General features: G+C 45.5%; 1 protein-coding gene across 5 annotated transcripts in view; it reads right to left on the bottom strand.

Annotated features, from left to right (window-relative positions):
• The window catches only part of wdr7 (WD repeat domain 7), a 104007-nt gene that overhangs the window by 74043 nt on the left and 7223 nt on the right, over positions 1-22741 (bottom strand). For 3 of the 5 annotated variants that reach the window (XM_023961066.1, XM_023961069.1, XM_023961067.1), the window contains exons 6-19: positions 21551-21627; positions 21266-21385; positions 21035-21180; positions 20081-20183; positions 17097-17213; positions 12845-12992; positions 11839-11954; positions 11556-11688; positions 10267-10487; positions 9364-9559; positions 8098-8312; positions 1323-1556; positions 949-1242; positions 475-671 (exon numbers count right to left, since the gene is read on the bottom strand). In XM_023961066.1, the coding sequence (XP_023816834.1) occupies positions 475-671; positions 949-1242; positions 1323-1556; positions 8098-8312; positions 9364-9559; positions 10267-10487; positions 11556-11688; positions 11839-11954; positions 12845-12992; positions 17097-17213; positions 20081-20183; positions 21035-21180; positions 21266-21385; positions 21551-21627 (2317 nt within the window). The remainder of the gene's footprint in view (positions 1-474; positions 672-948; positions 1243-1322; positions 1557-8097; positions 8313-9363; positions 9560-10266; positions 10488-11555; positions 11689-11838; positions 11955-12844; positions 12993-17096; positions 17214-20080; positions 20184-21034; positions 21181-21265; positions 21386-21550; positions 21628-22741) is intronic. The other 2 variants (XM_023961068.1, XM_023961071.1) reach the window with 1 other exon arrangement.

A 22741-nucleotide genomic window follows, 5' to 3' on the forward strand; every position in this document is an offset into this window, starting at 1 on the left:
GCACTTTAATCTATAAAAAAGACACACTAAGCCAATTAAGGAGGAGCTTCTTAAACTTCAGGGAAACGATCGAACTTTCCACAACCTTGTTTCTTGTTTTTGTGTCTGCTCATCTCTGATTCGCACGCATCGGGCAGCTCCATCCTTGAAGCAGGCTGATGAAATGTTGGGCTGGTGTTTCAGCTGCAGGACCTCAACCTCTGAGGTAAACCTTTCACGGCCCCACCACCGGCTGCAAACGCACAAAGTTAACACACACACACCGCACAGACAGCCTCTGCCGCTGAAGCTCTGCGGGGAAGGCGGGCCGATCGGATTCTGTGGACGGGTTTGGCGTCGTTTTTCCAGCAGAAACCTCCGATGGGAGATGAGGTGAGGGTCTCTCTGCCTGCTGAACCTGCAGATGCGCAGCTTTCTACACGGCTGACATGAACGCGTTCACTGAAGGTCAGACTGAGTGTCGGCGCTTCTTACCTCACTGGGGCTTTTTTCATGTGCTCTCCAACAAACGTGGCGTTGGTCATGCCCATCAGGGTGTTGGCCAGCGAGATGACAGACAGGAGGTGCTGCGTGGTCACTGCCCTGGACAGGCCGTACGCCCCCTTACCCACAATATCTGATAGGGTCAGCTTCCTGCCAGTCGCCAGGGACAACTGACGCAACAAAGACTCCTGGAAGGAGGCAGATGAAGAGAGCTGTTGATCTGATCCACACCATGCCGTGACCTTGAGAGGCGTCTAGACCGCAGGTGGGAGGGGGTCAGTGTGCTGCTGGTTCTCCTGTGACTCCGCCCTTGCAGCCTCTACTCGCTAAAACACCCCTGACCCGGGGGGTCAGCAGCTGGCAGAGCAGGGACATCTGAAGAACCAGCAGGACACCGGCCTCCAGGACCGGAGTTCCTCTGGTCTGGCCTTCAAACCATTTGCTGAGAAGAAGATGAGCAGCTACCTTGAAAGTGGGCAGCATGAGGGACATGTGACCTCCTCTGGAAATCAAGCCAAAGGAGATGGGACAGTGCGGTCTGAGCATGCCCAGTCGCTCCAGGCAGATGCCATCCAGCTGTTCGTTGAGACCCCAGGCGTGGAGGCAGGACATAAAGAGCTTGGCCGTGTCCATGGTCAGGTTGTACTCCAGCAAGCTCAATGACTTAGACTTCTCCTCACGCCTCCTCATCTCCTCCTCTTCCTCATCATCTTCATCTAACAGGTGCTCCTTGATGGTCTCCTTCATGGTCTCCTTCACCTGGTTAGTGACAGAGAATTTGCTGTTAGGACAGCTACGGTTGAGGTGGCGGTTAGCGGCTGCTCCGCCCACAGTCATACCTGTTTGAAGATTTTGTTTGCCAGGAAGGACCCGCCCTTGTCGGCTCCGGCCTGACTCTTTTGCAGAGTTTCAGGAGACACCAGGGTTGGGTTTGGTCTCTGCGCCTCCTCCGTCAGAAGCTGGATGATCATGGCCTCCACGTCGAAGAAGAGCACGTGCATGTCAGGATCCGTCACGTTGGTCTTCATCGCTTGGACCACCAGTGAGTTGTGGGAATATTTTGGCAAGTTACCCTGAAAAAGAAGGGTTTCAAAGTGTGTTGATCAAACAGTAATGAAGGCCGGTCAGTGGGCAGAAAAGTATGGAAGCCATCTTTTCATGGTTTCCCTGCAGAGATGATGACTGAACAAGTCCAATAATTATGGAAACAGAATTACTTTTCATATCGGTATGAATAGTTCATATTAATAATAGGCGTGAGAACTTTCAAACTTTTAAAAGCCATTAAACCTTGAAGCAAATGTTTGAAAGGCGGTAAAAAACGAAGACGAAGGGAGTTTGGCTGCTCCCACAATCCTTTAGCTGTCATTTCTCTGACTGTGCCAACAATCACAGGAGACTTCAGGAGGATGTTTCAGAACCTTGGAGAGGGATTCTCAATGATATCAGGGAATCGCATGCCTACGCTTTTGTGTTTTAACAAGTCTTAAAATAGTTGCAAAGTTGTTGACCGAGTCTCAAACCGTTGTCATCTGGTTTCGTGGAGACACAAAGATATCTGTGAAGATTGTGTTACACTGTTGTGAGACACAAAGTACAGAGAAAACTGGACATGAAATGAATGCTGTACAAACCCACATTAGTTCCAAACTACAATTTGCTGCAATTGCATGTCACTTGTCATCTATTCCACCTTCACACAACCTCATATTTGTCTAAAATCCCTAAAGTTTAGTCTGAAGTCATGGACCTCTCACTGCAGTGCATCACTTTTCTCTCAATTCCTGACTGGAAGAACGAAAACAGAACAGTGTGAGACTACGTTTGTCGTCTTTAAAGTTCTGTGAGAGGAGATAAAGTCTCTGCCATTATAGTGAAGACCTGAAAAACCATCAGAGGCATTTGGTAAATTCCTAAGAGGATGTTATTTATTATTTATGGGAAAAGGTACCAACTTTCACTGCTACAAACACTAAAAGGAGCCGGTGACTTCTATGCAAGCAGCTGTCATGTTCATCTATGTGAAGTGGATCAACTTCAGCCTTTATTCAGCTGAGAATCTGTCCAACACTAATGTGAATGAAGTGAAGGTCACACCATTTCCCATCGTTCTTTGTGCGTCCATCAGGCTGCTGTAGCTCACCGTTTAGCTCATGAACACCTTTATTTCTTCACAAGACACAACCAGACCAAGATCGCAGTTTTGTGCCAAGATAAAAGTTTGCTTCCGCTTTGCAGTTTGTCCGGCTGGAATCGCAAACAGCTGTTTTCGGGTGGATCAGATCTACACTGGACTGATCTACGGTGAGTCTAAAGTAGATTCTGTAATCTGAAGACTAATGTCTCATCAGGCAGACCAGGTACCAGAAAAGGTTTGAGGGTTTTAGTGAAGCGACATCGTCGTCATCCGCTAGTGAACGGAGCAGAAGGTCGCCGCTTCTCTCCGTGTTCAGAAGCTCGGCCTGCGAGCGCTGTGGCACGTCCAGCTGAAATGGGTTCTGCGATGTGAGGAAAATGTGCTCTTCATCTTCATCTTCATCACAGCTTTTCTGCCTGAACTTCAACAGGAGCCCCTGCAGATCTGCATGTGTGGTTTCAGTAGAGAGACACTGCCATCTAAAGGTGAACAGCCACGTTACAGGAAGCCACAAAACCCCATTCCAAGATTATGTCTTTAAAAGTTTGGACAACTTCTTATTTTGTTCCTGCAAGTTTACAATCCAATTCCCCAAATCCCCAAATCTTTTAAAATATGCAACATAAATTATGTATAAATAGTTCAAAATAAAGAATTAATGAACATTAAGTAAAAAAATGAGGGTTTAATAAGAATGTAAGCAGTGAATGTTACAGCTGAATCAACATTGCCGAGTCCAGACAGACATTATAGACCCACTCCCATGAAAATGGTGTTTTTGCTGATTTTAACAGGTTTTTGTGGCATTTTTCTGATGATAGAAGACATGGAAAGAGAACATTTAAAACTGCATTTCTGAGTATTTCTTTGTTTAAATTGTTGTGAATCTGGAGCAGACGAAGAAATGTTATTTAAAAAAGGATAGTAGAAAATACAGTGGGCGGAGCCACAAGCTCCCTGCTCCGCCCCTTTCTGATCGTCCACCTGCAGACCAACAGATCCATGAAGGTCTTTGTTTTCCTGGTCTGAGCTGGTCAGAGGTGAATTTGGAATGAACTGCTGCCGCTCCGCAGAAACAATGTCGCAGAAAACGATACAGGTTTTTGGATTTTAGCTAAAAACTACAGAAAGACCACTGGAAAAGCTTTGACAATAGATCAGAGGATGATCGGAGAGGGACTTTAACAAAAAGAAATCTGGCTTAGAATCATTCAAAAATAATATCAGTATTTCTGGCCTCCAGGAAACTGATGTGACACCATTTCCTGTCACCAACACTCACATGATCCGTTTCTTTAGGCAGTCAGACCGTTGCCTCAACCTGAAACTTCCAGGCCAAAGACACCGAAATGTTTTGATCTGAACAGCAGAATCGCATCGGTAGGAGGGAGCGGAGCAGAACCCGTCCTGATTGGACCAAACGGATCTCCAAACACTGTGTGCAGTCTGCCTCCGCTCCCCTGCAGGCTCAGATCTGTTCACAGATCAGTGATCAGGCTCAGAGGACAAACTCAAAGTCACACATGAACGGAGGAATCAAACCAGCGTCAGCGGTAAACACAGTGCTGGAGGGCTGGGCCTGAAAGGGAGAATTGTTTGGGTTTATAGTCTGACATTTCATGGTCATTATCCGTCATTACTCACAGCGGGGAGAGCACAAAGGTGTTGCGAGGCACGGTGAGGGTTGATGAGGGAAAGAAATGTCAGAGGCGTGGAGAGAAGAAAAGAGAACCTGACAGAACCGCCGCGCCGCTGCACAGATTGCAGGGCCCGTGTGCATTTTCAGTAAAGAGCTGTGATTACAGCAGTTATAGCAGAGGGAGAAAAGAGAACAGCACAAAGGTTAACAGCTGAAAGCCCCGCAAGAAAACTGGGGGGGGGCAATGGCTTCTAAGTGAACCTGTAAAAGTCAAACTGTAGCAGCAGCTGAACCAAACGCAGTTCAAACACTGAATAATTGACGGTGTTTGTTTTCAGCGTCGGCGTGCACCATGTGGGCGGAGTTTGATCTGCCACAACAAATCAGACCATCTGAGCCTGAAAGGCAGACATTGGTTCAGCCAAGAGCTGGCTTAGACAAAAACAACACGCCACGCCTATCAGGCAGTCATTACCTATGGAAGCATTTCTGTAGAATAATTAAAAATACAAGTCAATACTAGAAATGCTTTTTCATTTTCAAACCATTTTAAAGCCGATTATCTATTCCAACACTAAATACTTGCAGGTTTGTGTGACTGACAGGTGTGTGACACGGGGCTTGAAGGGTCTATATCATGCAAAAGCAGCTTTTGGAGCTTTTAAGTGAATTATACTGAAAAGTATTCCTCTAAATCCTGCTCTCTGAGCACCAGCCCCTCCCAATCCAGGAAAACAAGTGGGTCCTCACTTTGTGATGTCACAAAGTGAGGAACCGCCCCTTCCAGGAAGAGTCTGTGCTGCCGGCCCCGCCCCCAGGGTAACAGACACGCCCAATTTCTCAGTGGAGCTGGCAGTGATCGGCTAAACGCTTTCCTTTTATATGAACAATCTGCACATCCATCTTTGTAAAAGTTTAGATGTTTGTTTGTTTTCGTAGGAGAAACTCAGACACGCTGCTGAGGCCGACTATGCTGATGTCATGAAATGGGTGGAGCCCACATTGAGAGAAAGGCGGGGCCTCAGAGATCGAGTCGTCTTACTTCCGGGTTGGAAAATGAATTGCAAACATGACTAAAATTAAATCCAAAAAATGGTTCTTTAGTGTGCCAAAGGTCATATATGATCATAAATGTGCATAAAGTTCACGCTGAAAGGTTTAAGAAAAGCAGGATATAGATCCTCAACCTTAATTTGGCTGATGGGGATTTTACCGCGGCCCGGTGGAAAGGGGTGGGGGTTGCCGTGGATGCTTAATTTTTGTCTGATTTTAAAAAGAATAAAAACCTCTGATCGTCACAAAAAACAAATCTTTTAATAATAGTAACAACAACAACAGAGAACAGCAGTGGAACATATTCTACCAATGAATGTTGGGAGTCCTATGTAAACAGCCTCCGTGTTGGAAATAAAACGTTACAATAAATCCATATTTTGAGCAGGACTCCTTTTGGCCTACTGTTGTTTTTTTCTTTGTCTTGAATTCGTCGCCCGTTCTTCCATCTTTTCTTCTGTTCCTGCACTGATCCCTTATCCGTTTGCAAGGAAACGGTCCACATACAACTTTTCTCATGTAGCACGCCGCCGGACTACTTTTAGTGCTCAAGTGACTCAAATGTAACCAACAGAATCCTGTTGATTTTCAAAACCAACTTTTTTCAGAATAAAAGATTGTTCAAATCTTTCCAAACTTTACAGCTCTAGTGATCAAAGGTGTAGCTGAGAGAATCCATCCATCCATCCATGTGACATATTCCACTTCCGGGTTTCACGGACGCGTGTGGCTAAACAACCATCTTCAAGTGACTTAAAAGTTTATTTTCCTTTGACTTCACGGTTGATGCAGATTTGATTCCTTTCAATTTTTAAGCGGACTCATCACACATAACCACAGTCGCACATATATTTTGGATAACTGATCTGCATTTGATCTGCATTCTAAAAGTTATTTTTTACATAATAATTTAAGTAATTCATCTTTGTCATGTGCTTTATTGATGTTATATATTTATTATTATATATTTCAGGATTCTTAATTCTGTCTGATATAGTTATTTCATTCATCTTCTAATCCGTTTGTTCCCTTTCAGGGTCACACGGCTGCTGGAGCCTATCCCGGCCACTTGTGGGCAAAGGCAGGGGGCATCCTGGACAGGTCGCCAGTCTGTCACAGGGCCACACATACCACACACCCAAGCACAGTCACACCTATGGACAATTTAGATTAACCATTTAACCTATGAAGCATGTTTTTGGACGATGGGAGGAAGCCAGAGATCCCGGAGAGAACCCACGCATGCACGGGGAGAACATGCAAACTCCACACAGAAAGGTCCCCATTGATGTTCTGGTTCCGGTCCCCCAGCCGGGACTTGAACCAGGGGCCTTCTTGCTGTGAGGCTAGAGTGCTAACCACTGCGCCACTGTGCAGCTCTGATAACCGTAACCATATTATTACATGATTTATCATTATCTGGTCTGATATAGTTAGACAGCTCAAATGATCAAAGGTGTAGCTTTGATAAATCATGTAATAAAATGGATACAGTAGAACGGGGGGGGGGATTCTATAAGTTCGCTTCCTTCCACCCCCTTTCAAGCAATATTTAATTTTATCCTAAGTTTGATTCGTCATTGTATGAATGTATAACTGATGACTGTATTGTTTGTGTGTATTATTCTTATTTGATTGTTTGAAATAAACCATTTTAAACAAAAACAAAAATCAAAATCCATCCATCAACCTGACTGCCACCAGGTGACGTCTGACCTGAACTTTTCACTGCCCTTCATTCACACAGCGGCCCTCAACCAAACCAGGAGTCTAGAATGAAACATGCTGCCTATTAGGACTCTCCAAAAGGCCTAATAAGGTGTATGTGTTATGTTGAGTCAGTGAATACACCAGACAGTGTCCTAATACGACCACACACACACACACACACACACACACACACACGCAGACCTTTCATTTGTCTCCAGCAGCCTTTTAATTGGTCTCCGGCTTGAGCCGGTTATCGGATCAAGATGACCTTTGTGTCTTCGTCTGCAGGTGTGTTCTACCTTTTTTGTTCAAAGAGTGACAAAAGACAACATAATTGAAGGAAGATGAGATTTTTCACCCGTGGATCACGGATCCATCCAAGTCTGACAGAAACCAGGAGAAAACCTGATGTTGACTTTACCCAAAACCCTCATGGAAGAAGAAAACAATGAAACAGAGTTGGAGTCAACAGCAGACATGGCTCTGGAATAGAAACGTGCCGTCATGTGATCAGGACAAACGCCACTGAAACTCATTGGTCATGGTTTAAACCTTTGGTCGCTAACCCCCGGGCTCCAAATTGGTACCGGTCCATGGGATAGTTGGTAACGGGCAGAGGGGGAAAAAATGCCCTACAGGTTTCTGTTTTTATTTATAATTTGGTTCTGAAGGAAGTTTTATTTTGAAAAACCCCTGGATTCAGTCCACCACAACAGACTAAATCCTGACACACGTCAAGTCAAAAATCCAGCTGCTATTTTCTGCACCGACTGCTAAATTCAAACTTTCAAGCTAGCAAAGTTGACCAAAAACAAACATTTTTAAAATGTTTCTTTTGGCAGAAAAATGCCAGAGAGGAAACAGTCTCTGACTTCAAAATAAAAGCTGCATTTAACAGAGAAAAACCAGGAGTCTTTCTTCCAGATTTACCCCAAATGGAATTATTGTCACAGTTGCTGTGTTGTGTCATGAATCCATATTTATGTGTTTAGATGATCTAAGTCGTTCAGCTTTGTGGCGGTTCTAATCCCAGCTGCTGAGCGTGTGGTGGAGCGTGTGACCCGGCTGTGGTTACCTTATCTGCATTGTCTGCAGCCAGCAGGTTGGTGGCCAGCGTCTGCAGTTTGTGCTGGGCCATGTTCTTCAGGGCCGCCAGGCTGCGGCGAGTCATGGCCTGCTTCAAGTTGACCGCCGGGTGGCTCAGGGCGTCCACGGTGGCGGGGGCCAGCTCATCACAGGCGTTCAGGATCTCCACGGCGGTGATTCCCATCACGCAGCGATCCAGCGCTCCTGGATCCCACAGAGGAGACACGGTTCACTCCTGCTCTGCAGCTGTGGTTGATTACTCACGGCGGACGCGATAATGGGACAGTCCTAATTGTTACTAATCATTATGTACTTCATAATGGGGGTAGCTCAGGTAATGGGGCAGAGCGGTCAACCCCGATCGGAATATTGCAGGTTCAATTCCCGCCTTGCCCGTCCATATGCCATAGTGTAGGGGTGGCGAACACGCATGCGGCTCTTTGTGTCTCATCATATTTTCTATATACTGTGCCTCATTTCCTTATTTTTTCCATCTTAAATCACACTCCAACCACCAGAGGGTATTAAAAATAAATAATAATAAATAATAATAAAAGTAATGTGGCAGTGTGCGCAGGTTACGCCCAATGCCGGGACACAGATACAGATTTGATGTGCTGCAGACTGTTACCATCATGGTCAAAATGGTTAAATTCAGAGTATAAAGATAAACGCAGGACGTTTCTGGAAGAATAGGAAGATTCTTACTTTTTTACTGAACAGAATGGCGTCACGATGTTTATTATTATGAGCTTTTGGAAGCAGTAAAATAGTTCATGGCAGAAAAGAACAAAACGCATCCCGGAGAAAATGAAAAACTCTTCCTGATCTGACACAAACTGTCTCCTCTACTAACAAGTTATAGCTTTTCAAAGTGCACATTCAAAACGGCCATCATTCCACTTTCCTTCTTTGTGGAGCTCACAGCAGAAAGCTGCAATCCAAATGAATAAAGAATAAAGATGAGGAAGATGCTAGAATAAAGAAAGAGAAACAGGAAAACAATGGTTGAGGGATTTATAGTATTCAACCAGTGAGTGAGTTCGTTATCTTGCTTTCGTATTGTTTTTTACTTTAGTAGCTTAAATAAGCTGTGTCCAAATCCAAATGATGGGTTATATATAAGACAGCAACACATTACAGCGAAGAGTTATCAGTATCTGTGTCACCATGACAACCCCACAGAAGAACAGACCCTTTCATTGCTGAAAGCTAGAAGCAGAAGAACGTTAGATAACCGTCACCCTCTCCTCACCTGTGTCCATCTGCCAGACGTAGACGGAACCATCGGAGCACCCCACCACCAGGTAGTCGTCAGCCGGACGCCACTTGATGACTTGGATGGGGAAAAGGTGTCGCGAGGCCAGCATGATGCACTTCCTCTCCCGGAGGCTGAGCAGCCCGACGGAGTGGTCGCTGGCCACGGAACAGACGCAGTGCTGCACGCGGGTCTGCAGGAGACGAGCAAGAGATGGATGCAAACGCAGCGTTTAGCCTCGATTGCAAAAGGGGTTTATACAAATATACACCTCCCGCGTCAGAAGATTCATAGCCCCCGTTTGTAACAGTAGCATCTGTCTAACACAACCTTCATGAGCAGAGAGAGCGGTCCAACAGTATTCTGGATGTTCCTGTTTCCAGAGGGGAACAGGTCCTCATCCTGACAGCAGCCTGTGATGCTTTTCTGTGGGGCTTCTCTTGCATAGTGGGTAAGAATCAAGCTGAGTGTTTTTGGGTGCAGACATGTCTGTGGTCACATTGTGCTTTCAGCCTCTCACCGCAGAGGGGTGGAGGGTCTGCCGCCAGCTGGATGCTGAGCAGAGGCCCCACCCCTTCAGGCCTTCACTCTCAAAGCTGCAGGCCTTCACTTCAGGCTCCACCCACTTTTATGAAAGGAATCAGAAAGTCTTTGTGCATCCAGCATCTTCATTAAAGCTCGTCTGTTGCAGGTCAGAGATCGACAACACAAAGGGATTAACCCAAAAACCCGGAAACCGGCTTTGGCTCATTCCAGACTCTGAGAGGTTGGACTTTTCCTTAACGTTAATTTTAAATGAAGTGGGCTCCACAATAACGAGAAGGTATTCCAGCTGTTTCCACGGTGACGACACTGAAAAACGCTGCAGGAGAGACGGAATGAATGTCCCAAGTCGCTTACGCTGCAGTTTTCGGGGGGGACGATGAGCTGCGTGATCTCCCCTCCGTGGACACAGAAGATGTGCTTCATCTCTCCGGTGAAAATGTCCCACACGATGACGGAGAAGTCCACCCCTCCAGACACCAGAGAGCGCTGGTCGTAGCGCGCCGAGACCTGGTACGGGTAGAGGACGCAGGTCACCTTGTTCCGATGACCTCGCAGCGTGCGGTGGGGGGGCCAACCTGCAGAACAGAGGAGGACCGCAGGATGATGATGATGATGATGATGAAGATGTGTGCGCGGATCCTTCATGAGAGCAGCAGTTTCTGAGCTTCTTTCACTAGTTTTTTAACTCGCTGCAGCTTTTCCTAAATGTTCCTAAATCAAACGGATTAGAAGCACAACCACATAGGAATCCTCGCTTCCATAAATGTGCAGACTGTGCTCTTTTATTTATAACTGCTTCCTTTAGCTTTTTTTTTTTAAGAAACATGGCTTGTCATATCATTTTTATGCAGATGACTGCCAACTGTACGTGCCCATTGTTAAAAATAATGGAAGAAGCCCCCTGACACGCTTATTTAACCGCCTGGGGGACGTCAGAGTTTGGTTGGCTCAGGACTTTTGAAAACTTAACGAGGAAAAAACTGAGGTCATGATATTTGGACACAGGGCCAATCTTGACTTGGAGCCCGTTCAGCACCACGTGAGGCCCACAGCCACCAACCTTGGCGTCATCGTGGACAGGAATTTTAAATTTGTCAAACTGATAAAAGTTTTTATCATTTGAAGCTTTTATGTAGAGTGAAACCCTTTTCATCTTTTAATATTTTCGACCAGGTCATGCTCGCTGGTGAAGATAATTTCAACAGAAAAGGGGAAATACAACTAAATATCCTTTTTATTTTTTTAATAACGATCAGCAAATCAGAAACAAATGAAATAAAGAACAGCTTCTTCAGCAAAATTACTTTTTTTTTTTAAAGTTCATCATGGGAGTGTTTTATTTTCACCGCATTCTCTGCCCCACATCTGCATGCGTTCATCCTTTGTTTGAAGCCGGCTGATCTCCTGCAGCCACTTTCACACAAACCTCTTTGGCGATCAGCCTCCGTCTTTATGTTTGTTTGAGACGATTGTTCGATGGAGCCTGACTCCCTCCACAAAACCCTAGGTGTGCCATCTCTCACCTGTCGGGCTTCCTCTTTGGAGTGCATGTGCACCCCTGGTGATACTGCGGTAAATTTGCGACTTTCTAGAACTAATTTTAAACCGCAGATGTTCCAGCGGCTGTGTTGTGACAGCTTCACCTCTGCGCAGCATGTGCTCGCCCTGCAGCAGCTGCACGATGGCGGTCTGAGTGGCGGGAACCAGGATGATGCTGCCGTCTTCCCTGCCGCACACCAGCCGGCCCTGCGAGGGGATGTACACGCTGGCGGTCACCTGTAGGGGGAGCCAAAGCCCACGTTGTTTATTCTAGAGCTTAACTGCAAAAGCTGTTTTATAAAGAGAAGAACTGCTGCCTCGTCGTCTTTTTATGCATAAACGCAACGTGACAGAGAGGAAGCTGCTTCAAGCCTCCTGTGTTTTCACCTTGATGGGTTCTTCTTTGCCCGGCAGGACGCTGAGCTGGTCGATGATGCCCGCGGAGACGGGCTTCAGCTTATCGAACGCCTCCTGCAGGCTGATGGTGGACGACACCTGCAGCTCTGAGCAGCAAACACGTATGGAAGGATTAGGGTTTAGAAACATTCACACCTCATCTCCTCAGACTTCTGCCTGCTCACTTAAACGGACACTTCGCTCCGGAAATCAACTTTAAGAACAAGTAAGGTTTAATTAACGCAAGAAGTGCGATAATTCTGATGATTCACACTTTGTCTGCTATTAACCCGCTTAAACCAGGGTCACTTACAAAATAAATAACTATTCAAGCAGTTTTTAGTCTTTTATTCTTGTTATTATTTCGGTTTGGATCACTTTTTTTCCACTCTTTACATGATTTATCATTATCCGGTTCATAACTTTGATCAGATATCTATGCCTTATCAACACATTATGAATACTTAAGCATCAACAAATCACATGACAAAGATGAATTACTTAAAAAATTATGTAGAATAGACAAAACTCTATTTTGGATATCAACATAGCACATGTAGATTAATTATCTAAAATATATTCAGATTATTTTCATTAGAAAAATCCTGAATCACTGTTTGGGGAAAGTGAAGTGACATAATTGTAGATCTTTAACCATCTTCACTAACTGATGAATAAATTGCGTTATTATAATTATAAGGTTAAGCTGTGATGAAGCTAAAGTTTGCTTTAAAGAGGCCAGCGTAGTGATACAGAACATTTAAGTTATGTCACCAAAAGGTTTTTAGGCGTGTGGTTATCAGTGTGGGTAACCACACCCAGCAGCCAATCAGAATGGAGTATTCACCCGGACCATGGTATAAACCTGAATAAGTCCAGAGTAATCAGGATGCTGCACACTGATGACTTCACGTGTGTGAACAGCATCCCTTGAGTGTAGGCTGGCGGTCCGTGCGACTCGTTTGTGGTTCAGAGAAGCGGGGGGGGGGGGTGTCACCTGTACAGGTGGCAGCAGTCCGACTGGGCGTGGCGTCGGGGACGCTCCACAGGGAAAGCCGGCCCGCCGAGTCCCCCTGGATCAGGAGCTTGTGGAAAGGCTCCCGGCGGCCAAAGAAGAAGCGCGTGACCGGTGGACAGATGAGGAGCTGCAGGGAGAAAACAAAGAATGAATCCCCCCCCTTTCTGCAGGAAGACAGGTCAATCTCCCATGAGGCCTTGCAGCATCATCCTCTTCCCCACACGGGGTCATCTCCTTGATAAGCGCTAGTGAGACGTGAAAGCAGGTGGGCATGCTCTCCTGAGGCCGCACAGAAACTACAGCAGTAAACTGGACCCCCCCACCCGCACAACCGAGAGTCAACACAACTTTATTGTGAACAAACACGAGTTCACGTCGACGTGAAGGGGCGGGATCGATAAAACGAGGATGGAGGTCACGTGACTCGCTGGGCTGCTGTGAATATTTTGTGTGTGTCTGTGTCAGTGATGAGTCTGCACCCTAATGCATCGCCTTCAGCCTTCGTCCCATGCAGCGGTTTGTGGGCGGAGCATTGACTGTATGTAGAACTGGACTGGACTTCCGGCTCCAACCAAATGAAGTCACTTCAGTCGCCATTTTTCCTGCGATACGTCCGTCGCCACGTCCAGAGCCAGATGTTCTCAGTCAGCCGTGATCGGTCCGTTTCTATGGCGACCGCTCGCTCCAATCACGAGTGAGCATGCTGGAAGGCCACACCCCTTCCACTGAATGCTCAAACGCTTCGAAAGGTCACCACGGGACACCTACTTTTCTGAAGCATCTGATTGGTCAGTTTGTACCTTGAATAATTTTCAGTTGAGAAAAAGTTTTTTTTTTTAAAAGACGATTATCAAGAACATGTTTGGGGGAAAAAAGGTATGAGATCAAGAATGGTTCTTCTGATGAACATTAAGACGGAAGAACGGCTGTTCATTTCTCTACAGAAGTCTGTGGGGTTCTGGCTTCTTGGAGCCAGCGGGTACTTCCTGCATGGATAAAACGTGCACGCGTGTTTCTGCACGTCGGTGCTAACAGACGGAATCGACTCGGCTTTCAAATAAAATCACAGATTTGTCTGCGCTTATGTCATTTCCTGTTCTGCTCTATTTGACATCAGGACTTGAAAAGTCACATGACCTCCATCCTTCTGCACCGGCGTTGAAGGAAAATCCCGCCATCTGTCCACGCTCAGACGAGTACAGCTGCGTTGCACGTGTCCCTGCATGGATTTAGGCCAAGATTCTACCAAAAATTACAGTTCAGATGTTCAGATCAACTGACCTCTGCAAGAGAAAACACCTTCAGACAGACTCAAACAGAGCCAGCTGCCATGTTAAAACCTGCAGAAAGTCTCTTCGGTTTCCCGCCGCAGCCCTTCAGAGCCTCACGTTCACGCTTCTACCTTTAGCTCTCCAAACACAGGAATCCCCCAAAGCGACACGATAACATCCCAACTTATAGAGTCTGAAAGATAGTTTTAACCTTTTTCAAGTGTTAACTGCACATTCCTGCAGGAACCCTGCTGGCTTCTTCTTTGCCTTTAACCCTTGTGCTATCTTGTCCAGATGACCCCACTCCCAACGTTAACGTGCCTCTGAGGCACGTTAACGTTGGGAGTGGGGAGTGTGCTATCTTGTGGTAACCCCACAAGATAGCACAAGGGTTAAATGCAACTCAGTAAAACAACAATGGGTTTTGGCTGGAGATGCTGTAACATGGGGGCTCCTGTCAGGACCGCCGCATAGAAAACACGCCGCTGCTGTCAGATGGTCGAAGCGGACCGATAACATCCACAAAGAACGCCGTGCCGTCAACTTCCTGCCAAAACTCTATAAAAAACCACAAAGACGCAAGGAGGAGGGGGAGGTGATCCACCCGAGTGATGGGATGGGCTGCTGCCACGGCAGCTGGGGCGGTTATGGTGGTGGTGGTGGAAAAGCGAGGGATGGCTGAGCAGCGTGCAGAGCAATCGGTTAATCCAGCTTCTCCGTGGGGTGTGGGGGGCAGTGCAGAGTGCCACCGCATGAATGCAAACGCACACTCCAACACACACCAACTTGGACCACAGCACACAAAGGCAGGAGGAGGGAAGAGGACACCAGCACACAGTCACTTGGAGAATGGCGGATCTGAAAACGTTTCCAGCTGCACCGGATTTAAGCAACATTTGGATCTGAACCGGTCCTACGGGTCTCTTCGTGACTCCTTTGTGTTCCCGAAACATCCTCGGTGGTTTTCAGAGGATTTCTACCGCGAGGTGACAAAGGCGTCAGACAAAGATGAGCGGCGTGTTCCTGTCACTTCCTGCCGTGCGTCATTCTGTGTTCGACTCCAGAAGTCCTGGTCGGGACCCAAAGGCAGCTTTGGGGACTTTGCATGCATCTTCATCAGCATCTTCATCAGCATGAGGACGGATGAGGAGAGTGATGGAGCCTCTGAGGGAGCAGATTGGCTTCGGTGGGAGGAAAGCATGAAACCAGAGCGAGTTCAGGCCGTCAGGCAGGAGGAGACGAAACCACCAGGGCGCCAAAGCGGGACGCCGTCCACGGCTCACACTCCTTCCCTCCCCCCCATCTGCAAAACTCTGTCTGCGGTTTAAACAGCATCAAGCCAATCGATTAACTGTCACATTTTTAAACAAAACCAACACATGGAAATGTTGGGATTAAACAGTTTTTTTTAATGATTTAAATTTTGATTTAAATTAAGGCTAAAGCTAGTATCAGTCTTTTATTAAATAATTCAAATTTAATTACAAAAAAACACTTTAAAGACCCACTCCAACGAAAATCATGTTTTTTGCTTTACTAAACACGTTCTTGTAGCGTTTTTCTCACGATTGTAGACATAAAGAAAAATTAGATTAAATTTGCATTTCTGAGTGTTTCTATATTCAAATCATCTCAAATTAGGAGCAGACGAAAACAATGCAGTTTGATAAAGAGCCTTTTTGTTACGTAGAAAACTGGGCGGGCTGTGAGCTTCCGGCTCCGCCCCTTTCTGATCTTCCACCTGCAGACAAACAAATCCATAAACGTCTTCGTTTTCCTCGTCTGGGCTGGACTCTGGATCAGAACCGGACAGATGGTCTTTTGTTGCTCTGCTAATGTTAGTGAGGGACTGTAAGCAAGCTGGAGAACGTGTAATCGGATGGATCACGGGAAGGAAGGGCAGGCTTACTCTGCGCCACCTTAAACTCAGAGGTGGAATTCTGAAGAACTCCTGCCGCTCTGCAGAAACTATGTCCTAGAAAACGACACAGGCTTTTGGATTTTGGCAAAAAAAAACAGCATCATCCTAATGAAAAGACCACTGGAGACGCTTTGGAAACATATCAAAGATGATTGGAGTGGGACTTTAACATGTTTTCTGTCTTCTAAAATTGGAGATTTGTTCAGAAAAACAATATGTTCTAAAAAAATCAAAACCTTTGGATGATATTCCACAATCATTTCAGCATTAAAAACCCAGATGTCTGCAGTGTTCTGCTGCTCTCATCTGAGCGGCTGTGATGCTGCGCAGGTCCCTTTCTGCAGGATTTCTGTAGAGGAACCGTGAGCGACGTGAAGCCGCCTCTGTTGGCGCTGCAGAGGGATGATGGGAGTGTGAGCCGCTGAGTTGATGCCGGCTTTTCACACTTTGCTCCTCTCGTCTGGATGAGCTGCAGGGGAACTGATCTGAGCCCAGCTGAAATAAGGACCACAACGCCAGTTCTGCACGTCCTGCTGCCGATTTTCTAAAGATTTGAAGTCTGACTGTTGGTGAGTAATGTCTGTGGTCTGAGTAGAATCAGAAAATATAAAACTGACTATAGGACCAAATGAGGTGCGATGGGTCTGAAGGTCTCAGAACATTGAGGCGACACCGGACTGGGGCCGTGCAGTCAGCAGCAGCAGGAAGACCCTTTTCAGGAAAAAGCTTCAGGGTTTTTGGGAATGACCATGAATCCATCTGAACTTTCATCTGCAGGAGTCACGTGATGCTCTGCTGCAGACTCCATGCGCCCGTGCCGATTCACAGAGTTACTTCAATGCAGGGCACTGGATGGAGACGCGGGAGTGCTGAACGTTTGGTCCTTCAGAATCCCACTCGGTTTCACTGCTTTCTGCTGTGGAGCTGCAGATCATTCCAGACTAAAGATCAGGCCGGTTCGTTTGTGCAGCTCATCCAGGATGGAGACACGCTTCCTCTTCCTGCCTGGGGCTTTCAGAGCAGTTTTTGCGGGGCTTACGGGAGCCTCTAGAGGCCGGTGTTGGTATAGCTGCTCTGGGGTGTAGAGCTCCAAGTCGTACCCGCCGGCAGGGAGGCAAATCACCTCCACCGCCTCCTCACCTCCCTCTTCTTCCGTCTGAGAGAAGCGAGGAGGGCATGGGGGGAGGGGGGCGTGGCAAACAGCAGGCATAACAAAAAAGGCAGATAAAACAATTTAATACACACAAGACAAGAAATCATAAACACGATCGTAGATACACAAATGTCGACACACAAAAAAAACGACACAGGGAGATCAAGAACGAAAAAAGCAAAAGAGGGGTTGACCTGCGCAGTCCCGGCTGCACGTCTGCGGCTGCAGCCGGGACTGCGCAGGTCAACAACTGAGGAGAAAGCTGCAGCCAGACAACCACTGAGCCTCAACACCAGTTCCGTTTCTATGGCAACAGTCATTTTCTAACAGGAAGGGAGGAGTTAAAAGAGCTTAAAGTTTCAGGAGGTGATCACCGGTGATTACGGAGCTGCTAAGATTTGAACCGACGTCTTGGTTCACGTTCAGATATTTTACGGCGTTCGCTGCCGTGAACTCCGGCTCCACCTGTGCAGCTCGCGTGCGCTAACATTAGCCTGTGTTGTCCCACAATCCTTTGCTGCCAAAGCTTGTGCCGATCTGCACTCCTGACGCTTTACGTTTTACATCTCAGGTCCGACTCGGCTGTTCACGAAATCATAACGTGGTTTATAACTCGATAACAAATGTCAGAAACGCGACAGCGGGGAATCTCCAGAGCTCAATTATTATCTTTTTATTTTGGGATATGAGTGGAGATCAGATTTCTCTGCTTCACATTTAAACTGCCAATGAAAAATGGAAGACAACAGAAATACTCTTCTTCTTCTTTCAGGCATATTTTCCACCAGTAGAAGTTTTAGCCACGGGTCATACGGGCAATTGCCCTGGGCACAAATTTAAAGGGGGGTGGCAGCTCAGTGCTTGTAAAAAAAAAACAAAGAAATCTACACCACTATCGTTTTTTTTAGTGTAACGGCCTGAAACCTGCAAATTGGCGACCCTGCAGCTGCAGGCGCTGCTGTCTTTGAGAAGGAGCCGCAAATGTGTGGGAAGGAAAGGGGAGGAGTCAAGGCGCAGGCAGCGGGGAGCGCAGCCGCGATTGCGCAACACCAGGATCACCGCATGCCTTTAAATTCCTCAGCTCATGCTAATAATGTTATTCTTTATCAACTACTGTAGACATTTTGATGACCTGTCTTTATTTTCCATCAATGTATTCTTTGACTGTGGTTTAGTTGGTGTCAGTATTTGACATAAAGGCAGCAGGTAATGCAGGAAAACAGCTGCACTTTATGACATCAGAGATAAACTATAGATCCTTTGTTTATGAAAGTATTGAGGTTTTTGGAGAATTTTTACTGTTGAAAAATGTCAAATATTTTTGGAGTAATCCAACGGATGAATTCTATGATTTAGTTTTTAATGTTTTATGACCTAAAAATGATATTCACAATAACAGGTATTTAAAAAAAATCAAATCCCTCTGATCCGTTTCTCAAATACACACACAGACATGAACTTGTTGCTAAAAATGCGACCAGGAGTCCAGCCGTTTAAAAAAATGACAAAAAAGCAAAGAAAACGGAATGATTTGATTTATTTCTAATCATTAATATTTCCAGACTTTGTTTTGTTCTGTTTCATATTTATGTCCAAAAAGTTCAGTTAAAAGGTTTAAAAGTTTAGCTTTAGTGTGATCAGTAAATGTTTATCTTGTTCAGCCCTCAACCTAAAGCGTGTTTTTGATTTAGGCCCCCAGTGTGACTGAGTTTGACCCCCCCTGTAATTCCAGTTCATAAAATTCAGGCCTTTTTTTGTAAAATGGGTGAATAAAAATAGGGAACACAAGAGGATGTCATCAATTTGTATGTGTGTGTGTGTGTGTGTGTGTGTGTGTATGTGTGTGTGTGTGTGTGGGGGGGGGGGGGGGGGGGTTACTCAGTGTAGAACCGCCACTGCTTTCCACCTTCAGAAAACTTTGCCGTTTGATTGTCTGTTTGGCTTTGCAGAGGCAGACATTTAGGAAAATTTACTTCAGCATCTACCTCACTGAGCTTCTGTAAAGCTTCTTTAACCCTTGTGCTATCTTATGGGGTCAAGATGACCCCCACCCTTACTTTGACGTGTTCTCCCTACCATGACAAAGGTGGATAAAGGTGGAAAGATTTCATGTAATCCATGGACACCAGTGAAGATCACAAATCATTGAAGAAAAAAGGTTCAGAGCACTGTCTAGTGGGTCTAGATGACCCAACTCCCAACGTTAAAGTGCCTAAGATAGCACAAGGGTTAAAAAAGGGATCATTGTTTTATTATTATTTAGTATTATTTAAAATTATCTTTACGTATGAAGAGCTGGGGATTTTTTTGGTAGAATAAAAAGAGTTTGTTTTTGTTTTTTCTTTGGGTAAAGTGTCTAAATTTCCAAATAATTGTTGATGCATCATCTGCGGCTGAGTAAAACCTTTGGCTACGTTAGAAATGTTCCAAACAAAATAAAAACGAAGCTAAACTCTGAGTTCCTAACTAAAGATAGAAGCTCTGCCCCTTTCTGACTGAGGCAACCAAAAAAAAACAGACAGACGGAAAACGAAAAAGCAGCTGCAGGCTGGATTCCAGCTCTTCCTGAAGGATCTGACGGATAGGATATAAACCAACTATTGGTCTGTTTTTGCTTTGACACTGAGTACCGATGTGAGAAAACCTGAGAAATGCTCCAAAACACCAAAAAGAGAACAGCTCTATATTATTATGACCATGTTTGTTCCAATCTTATGAAAAAGAAAAAATCTCTCTAGCAGCTAAATTGTGATGAAAGCTTTGCTGTTCTTCAGTACAAAAGAGGAAACATTTAAATGTTTAGATTCTTTGTCAAAAAGGACATAAAGACAGTATTTAGAGTCTCATCAGATCTACAGAAGAGGCCTGACCTGCTTGTCTGCACGCTCTGCGATCTTGTAGATGAGCGGCGGGATCGAACCCTCTTTGGTTTTCCCGATATCGCGGCGGAAATGTTCGCTGGCGGACAAACAGCTGAGGACACAAGAGATGCCACGATTAGAAGGTGTGTGTGTGTGTGTGTGGGGGGGGGGGGGGGGTAAAAAAATAAAAACAACACATTTTTCCAGGTTTTTTTGTTGTTGCAAATTTGCCAAATTTTTTAAAGTTTAAAATTTGACGGTTCCTTCAGGAAGTTGTTCAGACTTGCTTGGATCCCTGAGGGGAAAATGTTCTGTCGCTGCTTTAAATGCAGAATAAAATATCACATCTTTAAAAAAGTTACGTTTTTTAATCAAGAAGGGGGTAAAGACCCACTCCCATGAAAATCCTGTTGTTGCCGTTTCCAACATCTTCTTCTAGTATTTTCTAATGAATGAGGACGTAGATAGAGAAAATTAAGCTGAAAATGGATTTTCCGAGTATTTCTTTATTCAAATCACTGGGAATCAGGAGCAGGTGAAAAAACGCCGTCTGATAAGAGATCGTATTTGTTACGTAGAAAATACGCTGGGCGGGGAGCTGGAATCTGGATCCATCTAGTGTAAATAAAGGGATGATGGGAAATGAGTCGAGGCTTAAGACCCGCTAACAACTCGGACATGAATTTCTGACGAACTCCTGCTGCTCTGCAGAAACTATGTCCCAGAAAACAACACAGGGTTCAAGACTTTAAGACTAAAAACAGCCTCATCATCATAAAAAGACGACTGGGGACGCTTTGGAAGCAGATCAGTGGATGATGGAAGTGAGACTTTAACCGATGGAGGTAAAACATTTGGCTGGAACTTCCTAAACTTGCTAGAATTGTGGTTTTCGGGCCGCACTTCTTATCGCGACCAACAAACGCCTGCTACTCAGAGGCCGTGAGGGGAGCAGCAGGTCACCTGGCTGGCAGCTTGTAGATGCAGCTGCAGCCGTCCTCAGTCCAGATGATGACTCTGTCGGCTGCAACGAACTCTCCACCCGTCCAGGACTGGTCGTTTTCGCTGGCCACCGAGCAGAGCAGCGAGTAGTCTCCTGCATCGAACACCTGATGTGCGCGCACACACACACACACACACAGTGATGCACAACTGCAGCCCTGGAGAGGTCAGCAGATGTTTCAAAGCTCTCACCCTCCAGTATTTGGAGCAGACGACCAGCAGACTGCTCTGCGTGAAGCTGCAGAAGGAGATGCTCTGGCAGCCCTGACAGTGGATGGGTTTGGACTCCTCTTCAAACACCGGGTCCAGGTCCTGAGCAAACACACATCATGCACAAGATCTTAACTCGGGCACGTTAACATTGGGAATGGGGTCATCTGGACCCCACAAGATGGCACAAGGGTGAAGCGGATCCACTCTCCCGTTACGGCCATCACGTCTCTTCACAGGCGTAATAACTCATTTCTGGGGGCGTACCTGCATCTTGCTGACCTCTGCCGTTATGATCCAGACCTTCAGAATGCCGGTCACCGACACGGCCACCACGGTGTCCTCTGCAGAGACACGTGCAGGACAACATGAGGCTCCACGCCACACGCCAACACTCCACACGCCAACACTCCACAGAGCACTTTGAAAGATGCAGCAGGAGGTTGATGGTGTACAGCGTCCTGCGTTCGCAGGAGCTTCTCTTTCTTTTTTTGCCGTGTTTATGTCTTGATTGGATTCGTCTTTTAGAACTTTTCCGAACTGAAACATACGGCGAGGGTTTATTCAGTTTCTATGGAACAGCCTCCCAGAAGCCTCAGGGCCGCAGAGACGGTTCATGTTTTTAAAGGAAGGCTCAAGACCTGCCTTTTAATCTAGCGTTTAGTTGAAATTTAGGAACTCATTTGATATTTCAACTATTTATGATCTCCTTTAACTAATTTGATTTTTCCCCCCAACCTTTATTTAACCAAGAAAAAATCTCATTGAGATTAAAAATCTGTTTTGCAAGAGCGTCCTAGCCAAGACGCAGCAGCACATTTGAAATGTGTGTGTATATATTTATTTATTTTTTAATTGATACCTAAGATTTCTTAATTCTGATAAAAGTTATGAACCAGATAATGACAAATCATGTAATAAAATGTTTACGGTAGAACAGGGGTGGGATTCTATAAGTTCGCTTCCTTCCACTCCCTTTCAAGAAATATTTAATTTTATGTCTAATCATCCTAAGTTTGATACCATGTGGGACAAAATAGTTGGTACCCCTCAGTTAAAGAAAGAAAGTCCACAATGTTCACTGAAATGACTTGAAATGTTCAAAAGTATCAATAAATTAAAATCTATTGATAATTAAATGATCAAAATCAACCATTACTTTTGAGTTTTTGATTAACAGAATTATTTTAAAAAACAAACTAGTGAAATAGGGTTGGACAAAAATGATGGTACCTCCATAAAAGACTGAGAACTAATTGCCCAGGGGGTCATGATGAACTCAGGTATGTCCTTTCATTGACATCACAGCTGTTTTCAAACCCATAATCAGTCAGTCTGCTTATTTAAAGGGAGACAAATAGTCACGTTGCTGTTTGGTGAAAAGGTGTGAACCACACTGAACATGGACAATAGAAAGCCGAGGAGAGAATTGTACCAGGACATTAGAAACAAAAATAT

Source organism: Oryzias latipes, chromosome 12, assembly GCF_002234675.1.
Source record: "Oryzias latipes chromosome 12, ASM223467v1".
In the NCBI taxonomy this organism is placed as follows: Eukaryota; Metazoa; Chordata; class Actinopteri; order Beloniformes; family Adrianichthyidae; genus Oryzias; species Oryzias latipes.